This window comes from Delphinus delphis, chromosome 1 (assembly GCF_949987515.2).
Source record: "Delphinus delphis chromosome 1, mDelDel1.2, whole genome shotgun sequence".
NCBI lineage: Eukaryota > Metazoa > Chordata > Mammalia > Artiodactyla > Delphinidae > Delphinus > Delphinus delphis.
Genome location: NC_082683.1, coordinates 115,031,933 through 115,043,961, shown reverse-complemented (window position 1 = coordinate 115,043,961; position 12,029 = coordinate 115,031,933). Strand labels below are relative to the sequence as shown.

General features: G+C 47.6%; 1 protein-coding gene across 2 annotated transcripts in view; it reads left to right on the top strand.

Moving 5' to 3' along the window:
• Positions 1–12,029, top strand: part of CFAP45 (cilia and flagella associated protein 45) — a 41,109-nt gene that overhangs the window by 24,378 nt on the left and 4,702 nt on the right. For both annotated transcript variants that reach the window (XM_060008689.1, XM_060008680.1), the window contains exons 6-10: positions 1,729–1,907; positions 3,699–3,828; positions 7,536–7,682; positions 10,169–10,282; positions 10,876–11,069. In XM_060008689.1, the coding sequence (XP_059864672.1) occupies positions 1,729–1,907; positions 3,699–3,828; positions 7,536–7,682; positions 10,169–10,282; positions 10,876–11,069 (764 nt within the window). The remainder of the gene's footprint in view (positions 1–1,728; positions 1,908–3,698; positions 3,829–7,535; positions 7,683–10,168; positions 10,283–10,875; positions 11,070–12,029) is intronic.

Below are 12,029 nucleotides of genomic sequence, written 5' to 3'. Positions count from 1 at the left end.
GTGAGCTCTCCCTTCTCCCTCCCTCCTCCTATCTCTCTTTCTCTCTCTCTTTTTGTTTTTTTAATTTAATTTATTTTTGGCTGCATTGGGTCTTCATTGCTGTGTGCAGGCTTTTCTCTAGTTGTGGTGCGCGGGCTTCTCATTGCAGTGTCTCCTCTTGTTGCAGAGCACGGGCTCTAGCCGCCCAGGCTTCAGCAGTTGTGGCTCACGGGCTCTAGAGCGCAGGCTCAGTAGTTGTGGTGCACGGGCTTAGTTGCTCCACGGCATGTGGGATCTTCCCGGATCAGGGCTCGAACCCGTGTCCCCTGCATTGGCAGGTAGATTCTTAACCACCGCGCCCCACCAGGGAAGTTCTATCAAGCTTCCTTTTTTTTTTTTTCCCCTTTGGCCGTGCCACACAGCTTGCGAGATCTTAGTTCCCTGACCAGGGATCAAATCCATGCCCCCTGCAGTGGAAGCACAGAGTCTTAACCACTGGACCGCCAGGGAAGTCCTCCCTCCTCTTATCTCTTATTCACACACCTGACAGCATGGGCTCCAGCTGGAGACAGGGTGCAGGGGTGAAAGGTCAGGGTCTGGCCTTGGCAGGGGAACGGGGTGGAGAGCTGCACTTGCCACGTGCCTGCTGTGTGACCTTCGGCAAGTCACTTGCCCTCCCTGAGCCTCACTTCAGTTGTAAAATGAGGGTGGTGAAACTACTTAGCAGAATTATTGGCAGGATTAAATATGTTAATATATGGGAGAGGCTTTGCGAACTGTGGGTCGATAAATGCATGTGAGGATGTTACTTGTATCTTTATCCGGCTAGTTCAATTCTGGCCACATATGGTGGTCCCAGGCAATTGGGTTCTTTTTGTCATGTTCAAAGTGCTTCCCTTAGCTGAGAGCATAAAGACCAGAGGCTCATTGGGAATTCTATTGTGTAACTCAATTGCGTGTGGTTCACTTCCTGGCCAAATGAAAAATGCTGACTCCCCAGCCCCTTCATCTACAGTTTCTGTCTCTCAGGTAAATCTTCTCTACTTCCTTTTATTTTCCAAAGCTTTTACTCCATAGTTCTTATTGATGGCTCATGGTTTTTCATTCCGTTATGTGTCATGTTGGGCTCTTCTAGTTTAAAAATCTAGTGGCTTGGCCTCTGCAAGAATGTTTGTTTCCCCGAAGTGCAGAGCAGCGGGTCTTCGCTTGGGGTTCATGGGTCTCTAAGGGGGGACCATGAACTTCTGAAGTTTTATGGAAATTTTGTGTGTACAGATGCAAATGAATTTTATGGAGGAGAAAGCCCATAGCTTTCATTATATTCCCAAAGCGTGATCCATGACCCCCCAAACACTAAGATCCAATACCCTGAAAGACGTTATTGTTTTTTTTTGTTTGTTTGTTTTTTTTGCGGTACGCGGGCCTCTCACTGTCGTGGCCTTTCCCGTTGCGGAGCACAGGCTCCGGACGCGCAGGCTCAGCGGCCATGGCTCACGGGCCCAGCTGCTCCGCGGCATGTGGGATCCTCCCGGACCGGGGCACGAACCCGTGTCCCCCGCATCGGCAGGCAGACTCTCAACCACTGCGCCACCAGGGAAGCCCCGACACTATTGCTTTTCTGGGCTTGTGAGCACACTCAATAGGATTCTGCTCCCATTTCTCCCCGCTCCCACTTCCCTATCCCCGTGATGCATTCCCCCGCATCCTTACTCCCAGGCCTAGTACCACAGCTTTATTTCCCCTCCCCAGATCATCCTCAACGCTAAGTGCCACGCCATCCGGGATGCCCAGATTCTGGAGAAGCAGCTGATCCAAAAAGAGCTGGATGCAGAGGAGAAGCGGTTGGATCAGATGATGGAGGTGGAGCGGCAGAAATCCGTTCAGAGGCAGGAGGAGCTGCACAGAAAGAGGCGGGAAGAGAGCATCCGGTAAAGAGATGGCTTTGGCACCTTCCCCTCTTAGTCATTTCCATGTGTCTTTAGGTCCATATAGCCTTGCAAAGGGGGAAGACATGAGAAATGGTCATTATCCTCCTCTGTTATTAGCTCAAAACCTTTACGGAGTGATTCAGAGAACCACAGAACTTCTTAAAACTTATTTCCAAGATCACAACAGGTGCTTCATAATCTGGCCCCCATTCAGCCTCATTTTGCACCATTTCCTGCCATCCATTCTATGAGGCTTTCCCTTCGTTTCCCCCAACATGCCAGGTCTTGACAAAAGCTCATGACTTTTGTTGTTGCCTCTCCTTTGAATACCCTTCTCTTTCCTTTCCCCCCGAAAAACGCGCTCTCTTCTTTTAGTATGTAGCTTTGCCGTCTCCTCCCCTGAGAAACCTCCCTCACTTCACCTGGCAGGCTTTAGGGCTCCCTTCTCTGGGTCCCGCCACACCCTCTTTATACTCTGGCGCACCCCTCCTTGCACTGTGGCTCCCTGACCCTCACCAGGCTGTATGCTCACTGAGGACAGGGTCCCTGTCTTATTCATTTCTGTAGCTTCTGGGCCTACCAGAGTGCTTGGACTGTAGTAGGTGCTTAATACATGTTAGAATGAATAAATTCAGTCCCCTTCATTCTGCAGGAAAGGACAAGTCCCAACGCAGGTAAATTATAGAATCATAGTATCCTGGATTTAGAACGCCAACTATATAATTGAAGAATTACCTCTATAAATAGTCCTTGTAAAAAAAATAGTCATTGCACCACACTGAGTGGCAGTTCTTTCTCCCCATCTGTATTCTGTTCTCATGTACCATTCATCTTTGTACTTCTAGTAGGTACCTGGCTCACTATAGCAGGCTCCCAATAAAAGTTTATTTCATGGCCAAGTGGCTCTTCATTTTTTGCATAAACAGTTCCAATGAAAGGAAAATCTCTGCCTTATCAGCAGCTCTAATGATTTGACCTGGTCCTTATGTTGAGTCTAAACCCGCTTCCATGTAACTCTTTTACTCATTGCTCTAGTGTATTTCATCTGGAGTCATTCAAGAGCTCTACCTTTATTTATTTATTTATTTATTTATTTATTTATTTATTTATTTGCGGTACGCGGGCCTCTCACTGTTGTGGCCTCTCCCGTTGCGGAGCACAGGCTCCGGACGCGCAGGCTCAGCGGCCATGGCTCACGGGCCCAGCTGCTCTGCGGCATGTGGGATCTTCCCGGACTGGGGCAGAAAGAGGGCAGGAAGGCTGGGAGAGTGGGAGAAGACACACTCCTTCTACGGGAAGGAGTACGAGATTGACATTCAGATAGAGCTCTTGGGATTCCCTGGTGGCGCAGTGGTTAAGAATCCTCCTGCCAATGCAGGGGACACGGGTTCGAGCCCTGGTCCGGAAAGATCCCACATGCCGTGGAGCAACTAAGCCCGTGAGCCACAACTACTGAAGCCCACGTGCCTAGAGCCCGTGTTCTGCAACAAGAGAAAAGTACAATCTATGAAAGAAAAAAATCAATAAAGTGGACTGCATGAAATTAAAAAAAAAAAAAAAAAAAAGAACGGTGAGCCCCAGAACCAGGAGTTCAGAAGGGAGAGGACCAACCTGCCAGGACCCTCTGGGGAAGGACTTTGGTCTGGGTTCGTGAAGCATAGCCATGTTTAGGGGGCACTTGTCACATTGTTCCTACGATGCCTCCCATCTTGGGGGTTATTTGGGTGGAGGTTAGAACAGAGAGACACAGACCCTTGGTTTCTAAGACACCGTGGCACTGTTTCTTCCCAGAGGAAGACGGCACATTGTGGAACAGATGGAAAAGAAGCAGGAGGAGCGATCGCTGCTTGCCGAGCAGCAGCAACAGGATAAGGAGCAGATACGGGCGTATATGGAGCAGCTCCAAGAGGAGGATCTAAGGGTAACAGGGCTGCACAGATAATGCCAAGTTCCACCGGCAACAGCAAAAAAGCCCTCCAACACTGGGGTTTGAGTGTGTGGGCTGACGTGCCGTCAGGCACACGCTCATTTCACATCATCGTCACCATCAACTTTTTATTGCCTTATGAAACATTTGTTTGGCTGTGGAGTCATGCTGGGGGAGGAGCAGTGATTTGGATACTGTCCCTGCCTTACTGGGACTTGGTGTCCAGGACTGACATATCCGTGTGAATGGACACATGAAGGAAAGATACGGCTACATGCTTTGCACAAATAAACATAGGGATGTTTTATTGTCTTCCCTCAATTACCTAGGGATATTATAGACTTTGTAGGTGAACAATAGCAGTGTCTTAGTCCTAGACTCGCTGCTGTTGCCTCATCCAAAGTACATTGCCTCCCAGTGTCATTAATTGTGTTGAGGAGTCAAACCCTTTGTTCCTGTTAGCCTCAATAAAATTAGTAAGCATATTGTTGCAAAAGTAATGATGACACATCTGTTCAGACCAGGAAGATGTAAACAAATCTTCTTCTATTGGCTTCATCTGATCTGTTGCAGTATACAAAGGCCCCTGGCATAGTGAGGTACATGGCAAGCATTTGGGGCATTTATTCTTTTTTCCCCTCAATTTTTCACTTAAAAAAAATTTTATACACACAGACAAGTTGAAAGAACTGTACCACACCCATCAATGCTTCACCTAGATTTAGTGGTTGTTAATCTGCCTGAGTTGCTTGTCTCTTTTAGATGTATATACGTATTTTGATATTGTTAAACTGTTTGAAAGTAAGTTGCCAACGTCTTGACACTTTGCTGCTGAATGCTTCAGCCTGTATCTCTGAAGAAAGACATTTGCTTACAAGTCAACAATACCATTATCAACAAAATTAGAATCCAATGATTCTATAATATCATTTCATATTTACTCTACACTCAAATTTACTCAGTTGTTACAAAAATATATTTTCTTTCGTCCAAACCAGGATTCAATCAAGGTTCACACATTGCATTCACTAAGTCTTTTAAGTCTATTTTGATCTAGAAGAGTTCCCTCACTCATTCATTCATTCATTCATTTTCATAGCACTGATACCTTGAAGCATCCAGGACATTTGACTTGAAGAATGTCCCACATTCTGATTTGTCTGATTGTTTCCTCATGGTACCATTTAACTTGTGGAACACATATTCTTTTATTGTTCTCCTCCTTCCCCATGTTTATGGGTGATTGAGTTGTCATCTCCCAGTGAATTTGATGGTGAGGAGCAACAGGGGGCCCTGAAGGATCTCATGGGGGGCCTTATAATTATGAGGACTTCTCAAGCACTTGCCGTATGAGGGTCTGTGTGAGGGCTGGGAGGCTGATAACCAGATGATCAGGGAAGATGAGGGGCAGGCAGCCTTGTGAACTGCATGAGAAGGGGAGCAACAGGGCCATGAAGACAGACAAGACCTGGCCAAGCTCCTGGCTCAGGAGAGAGAGGGAAAGGGACAGGAAGGACAGGTCTGGGATAGATATGCAGGAAACTGGAAAATCCAAATTGACTGTGGGGAATGGGCATTGGTGGGTTCATTGAGAAAGTTCCAGGTGTCACGGAGTCAACACAATTACTCCGGTGTTAGGTCATTGTCCTTTTCCCGTCCTTCTAGGCACTCCCTAAGTCTCCAGGAAGTATCATTGGGCAGAGGTAGAAACCTCTGCCTCCCCAGCCTAGAACTGCATCATCTCCCGGTGATGCAAGGGCAGCTTTCCCCACCTTGCTAGCAAGATGGAGAGAATGAAGGGAGTTTTCTGGGGTTGCTTCACGATGGCTTCAAAGATGAGAAACGGGGGAAGTCCTTTGGTTTCTTGGAAATGAAATGAACCCACAAAAACAACAAACCAAAAAGTAAATAAATAGGCAAAGAAGTAAGTAAATATATGATTATATGTATGTCATAGATCAGAAGTCAGCAGCTTTTCTAGCTTTGAGGGTCAGTGGGATTAAATACTGCCTGGGGTACCAATGGCACGTGTAAAACTGATGGGGAGAAGGTAGGAAGGAAAGGAAGAAAGGAAAAAGGGGAAAAAAGAGTGTGGGAGTTGGAGTGTCAGGAGGGGAACTGTGGCGTGAGCAAGGAGGCAGGTGCTTGGTGGGTGAGGGGATGCTGGCGGCCGTGACTCAGGCACCACGTGGACCTGGGGGGAGGCACACAGCACTGTGCTGGTCTGGTTCAGGAGGCTTCCTGGAGGAAAGAGCCCTGAACTGGGCAGTGAGCCAAGCTGGGGGAGGGTCAGCAGTGTTGCCTGGGATGCGTCAGGGCAGAAGCTGGGCTGAGGAGGAACTGGGAGGCCAGGTAGCGGTTAGTCTTTGAAGAAATGGAAGGAGCGGGAAGCAGTGTGGGAGGTGGGGTGAGTGGATGGGTAGGAGAGTTTGAAGCAAGAAGTCCAAGTTCGAGACGGTAGGGAGGCCACTGCCCAAGGTCCCAGTGCCCCTCCACATTGGGACCTGAGGGTGTGCTTAGAAGTGGTCTGATCACTGGGAGCTTTCAAAGGCTCAGGCTCATTCCTTAGAAGGGATCTTGTCACTCAGGGCGACTGGGACTCTGATGTCCATCACTCATTGTTTTTCTCGCTGAGGTTTTTTCTCTATCTCACTTGCCACTCACCTTGGCCCCCTCTTCCCTGCCTCATTATTGAGTATTTGCTGTTTCCCTCTCAGTATTGGGAAAGAGAAGAAGTGTTACACATGGTCCCTGTCCTCTGGCTGGGACAGAAGGAACACACAGGAAGCGAATGGGATCCTCACGGCAACGTATGATTAAGTCCGAGGAGGTGTGGCACCATCTTAAGTGCAAAGGGAATTCAGAAATGCAGAGAGAATGAAAACTTGGGGCAATCAAGTAAGAGCTCCAGAGAAGATTGGAACTTTAGTTTGGACAGACCAGGTTCCAAAATTCTGGCTCTGGAGTTCATTAGCTGTACGGCCCTGGGCAAGTCGCTTAAACTCTGAGCCTCAGTTTTTCCACCTGTACAAGAAAGATAACAAGGACTACCTTTCAGGGTTTTTGGGGTACATTTAGGTGCTAGAGGTAGGTTATATAAAGTGTCTTATGAATAAAAAGTACTCAATTAGTGCAATACCCTATTTTTTTTTTAACATCTTTATTGGGGTATAATTGCTTTACAATGGTGTGTTAGTTTCTGCCCCATAACAAAGTGAATCAGTTATACATATACATATGTTCCCATATCTCTTCCCTCTTGCGTCTCCCTCCCTCCCAAATACTCTATTTTATCTATTTTAATCATCACTATTGAACAGAGACCAAAAGTTTGGGTTTGAATAGGGGAAGGAAATTGAAGGCAGGAGGAAAGCATAATGAACAAAGGATAGGATTTTGCCTGACATGGGGGAGACACTGAGTAGAATTTTAAGAGCCTCCACTTCCTGAGAGTCCATAGAGATCCACAGTGTCAGGGGCTGCCGCCAAGTCAAGGTGAATGAAGACTGCAAAGGGCCATTTGGCTGGAAGAGGTCATTGATGACCCTTGAAAGAACAGCTTTAATCAAGGGCAGTAACTGGAGTTAGACTTCAGAGTGTGCATCTCTCTCCCTGCCTCCATCTGTGTCTCTCCGTCCCAAGAGGCCAGTATCTTTTGATCTTTCCCCTTCTACTCTGATGCTCTCTCCCTTCGGTGGCAGGACTTGGAACGAAGACACCAGCAAAAGCTGCAGATGCAGGCTGAGATCAAACGCATCAATGACGAAAACCAGAGGCAGAAAGCAGAGCTGCTGGCTCAGGAGAAGCTGGCAGACCAGATGGTGATGGAATTTACCAAGAAGAAGATGGTAGGGACCTGCTTACCGATGCCTGGGACTTCTGAGCAGGCATGGGGTGTCTGTCTCAGGGATATGCAGGCATGAGAACTAAGCTAACGCAACAGAAGATAGTGATGTCGTCATCCTAAAATTCATGTCCTTAGTTCAAGGGCCTGGCTTCTTTTTCTCTTCAACTTGGCCAGTCCCCTTGTTCATTACCAGAGAGTAGCCTGGAAAGGACACCCCAATTAGGGTATTATTGTCCTTGTTAACACCTTTGATTAGAAGTTGGGGTGAGGGTCAGGTGCAGGCAGGGAAGAAAATTAAAACTATTGGTGAAAGTAAAGTTTTCGTGGATTCCTCATGACCTGGATAATTATATCTTCAGTAATCAATCATGGGTCAGCTGCCCCATAAACTTCTTGTGAAAATTCCTGTATTGGGCATCCATCCTATACTGGATGCTAGGCTCAGAAAATAGAGCCTTCAACCACCACCCCCTGTAGTACTTATAAGAACAAATGCACCACGGAACAGGGAGCAATACCCTCGAACAGTTATAGGGAGATGCAGCTCATGAATGTCTGGACTCATTCTGGGGCAAGAATGAGTAATGTCATGGTTGGGGTCTGTGAGGAATGGAGGGCAAAAGAAAGCTTTTAGGCACGGTTTGGATGGAGTGAGCATGGATTTCTATAAGAAGAGAAGGAAAGACTTGAGGTGGCAGGAAAGTTATTCAACTCCTCATGCGTGAGTCCTGCCTTCCCTACTAGCTTTGAGGTTCCATGATGATACCATACTTCTCTATGGTAGGGATTCTTAATTATGGCCAGGGGGAGGGTATGGGTGCAATTGGAAAAGGCATATTTGATATACCTCTATACTCCAAATGCAAACGAGAGAAAATGAAGCTCAGCAAAGCTCATTTATTGGCTGTGGCTTCCTTACTGGATGCCAGGGATATGCAGGCAACAGAGTGAGAACGCGAGACTGGGGACACGGGGATTCCAGCATAACAGCGATCACACAACTACCATTAATCAAGCACTTAGTCTGTACACAGGCTCTGTGCTAAGGGCTTTGTGTGTTGTCTTATCTAGTCGTTACAACCACCTTGTGAAGCTAGTCGTTGACTGATTGAAAAGATCCTGAATGCTTCAATGTGTGTCCGGTATCAGACAGGCTGAATGTACCTAGAGTAATGCTATGTACAACGTATGGAACTCAGCAACTGTTTCCCTGAATGGGCGAAGGTGGCGATCATAAGCCAATCACGTGTAGGAATTGGTGAACAGTTTCACTGGCTGCAGCAGAGAGTCTCTGGTGGTTGTGATGGGAAACGAGGTAGCGAGATGATGGAGAGCTGAGAACGGTTGTTGGGAATGCCTTGGACCTTGAGCAGAGCTGCAAGTGTGGAACGATGAGGAATTGCCATTGATTTCTGAGCGGGAGAAGAATAGGTCTTGTCTTCGTACATGAAAATGTCATTGGCAGGAGAACCTGGGAGAGGCAGGAAACTGGCAAAGGGATCGGGCACTTGGGCATGCCCACAGCCCACCAGAAGAATCCAAGTGTATCACAAGCCCTTCCCTGACCTCACAGTGGTCTCTGTTCTTACAGCCGGGGCTGCCGCTTTAGAGCTAAAGGCAGAGATTGGTGGTGGAAGCCTCCAGAGTTCCCTGCCCTGGTATCTAGGGCAACGTGGAGCAGAGAGACCAGCTTGACACATAGCCAGCTGTGCACAGCTCACAAGCTGACAACTCATTGGGTGCACAGAAGTGTAGAAAGGTGGAACGAGGCTAAGGAACATTCTTTGTGGAATGATCACATTTCCACCCAACCTAAGCCATTATTAGTCTTATGACTAACCAAGAATCATAGTTGGGAAGCTGTGTACGGAAAGCTTTTAGGGATATGTCTGCTTTTTCAGAGAAGTGGCAAAGGGAGCTAATTTTGATAGTTCATTCCTTAGGTATCTGCTAACCCCTGGGGGGCCGCACATCGCACGGTTGGCCATTTGCCCAAAAGGACTAATGAGATAACTTCCACCTCCTGTAATGAGATAACTTCCACCTCCTACTTTACAAGACAGGCAGGAAGCCACAGTTGTTATTTCTAGAAACTTGGCCCAGCAGCCTTGCAACTTGGAAATTGTGCAGTAGCAGAGAGAGCATGAAGGCTGGGCTCACCTGCATTTGAATCTGTTTGGTAGTTTACTAGCTGTGCCATCTTAGACAGGACCCTTGAATTCTATGAACATCAGTTTCTTTATAATATCAATCTAATGAGATGTTGTGAGGACCATCTGGGATATTACAGGAGAAGGCATTTTGTAAGCAACGAAGCATCTTACAAATGCTGATTAGTTTCATGTCAATGCATTGCTAGTCATTTTGCCCTACCTTAAAAGGAGTCAGGAAGGGGTAGAGGGGATATTGAATAGACAAGGGTCTCAGTTTCTCTCTGCAAGCCTGGGGCAATGGGAGCCATGCTGTGACGCCTTTTCTTCCTGGCAGGCTCGAGAAGCAGAGTTTGAGGCTGAGCAGGAGAGAATCCGCAGGGAGAAAGAGAAGGAGATCGCCCGCCTGAGGGCAATGCAGGAGAAGGCCCAGGATTACCAGGCAGAGCAGGTACCTATTCAGTCTCAGCTTCTCTCGGCCTCTCCCATCCCCTTAACGGTTCCTCTGACAGCCTGTAGAATGGTCTCAAGGGTGAGGGTATAGAAGAGAGGATGAAAGTTATCTCGACTTCAGTAGCTGGAGGACGGAGAGATGGGCCTGCTTCCAAGCCCACGGCAAGCAAGGATCGAGAAGTGTATTACGTGCTTAAGGTCCAAGAGAAAGACTTTGGCTGCCACATAAAGAACTTTCAACCTTAACTAACCACTGAAATGTGTCACCAGAGGAAACTGTGCCATCTCCATCATTAGCAGTCATTAAAGTTAGAAGCGATCGCAGGACAGCCGGGAGGTGTTTCAGGTATAGGGAGAGAACTGGAATGAGCTGGGGGTGGGGGAAGGACAAGATGACCCCTCAGGGTATCTTCTGACCTGAAAGTTCTATGACAGGATTCCCTTTATTCTTTCCTAGCATAACCCTGCTGCTAGAGAAATTCGGGGGGCTTCTCAAAGCAAGCTGGGGCAGAGTCCGAAGTAGGTGTCTTCGTAAAGGGACCTGAGGTTACTCTGCATCCTCACTGGTCTCCCCGCCCTCTCCTTTCCCAGGATGCCTTGCGGGCCAAACGCAACCAGGAGGTTGCCGACAGAGAGTGGCGCAGAAAGGAAAAGGAAAACGCACAGAAGAAGATGGAAACTGAGGCCAGACTGCGGAAAAGTCGGCAAGAACAGGTGGCTTTCAAGGAGCACGCTCTGGCCGTTCAGGTGCAACGGGACCGGGATGAGTTCGAGAGGATTCTTCGGTAAGAGGAGCTGGGAACCTCAGCTTCCCTTCCTGGTACTGTGGCAGGGATGGTCCGTACTGGGTGGAGAGGCAGTTTCTGGCATGTCCACGGACAGATGTGCATCCACCTTGACCAGGTTGGTGGGGTCATTCTAACTAGATGGATAATTGAAATATTTCAAAGACACTTGAGGCAAGAATTTTATTAAAGAATTGGAAAATAGCACCTACCTGGAAGTGATTAAGGAATTGGTTGTTATAGGGATTATTTCCCCGGGAGCATTAAAAGTGTAAATAAAGGTATAAATCTGGTCTCTTCTGCCCTCCCCACCTCCATGTCCCTCGACAAGTTTGGGCTGAAACTGCAGCAGGGGAGGTTGAAGAGAGAGGGAGAGAAGAACTCACACACTCAGGGTTGCAAGTCATCAGAGCAGGGCTTTGAGGGAGGTCTTTTGACAGATATGTACTAAGCACGTAAAGTCTAGGCTCTGTGTTGGATGCTGTGGGAGATATTAGAGATGAATAAAGCACCATTCTTGCCCATTCATCTAAGAAGGATGTTAGAGACTCGTATTTGGATGGGCTTCACCTGTATTTCTCCATCTTTCTGGCCTTGTCAGCTCTTTATCCTTTTATTTTTGTTCTCTATGTTGGCTTAGTTATAATTCCAACACAGAAGTGGAAGTTAAGTGTTCACATCTCTCACTGTCTGTCTCCCTTCTCCTACCCCAAAGCAGTGAGCAGTCTCAGTAGTTCTACTTTCTACCAGTTAGATCTTCCACCACCAGACCTGGCCCCTGGGACGTTCTACTGGCTCTAAGTGTTCTGGCCTAACTGGGAAAGACTCTCTTCTCGCTCTGGTCCAGACTCTATAACATCAAAAAAATTTTTAAAGGAAACAAACAAGGGAATTCCCTGGCTGTCCAGTGGTTAGGACTCGGCACTTTCACTGCCAGGCCCACTTTCGATCCCTGGTTGG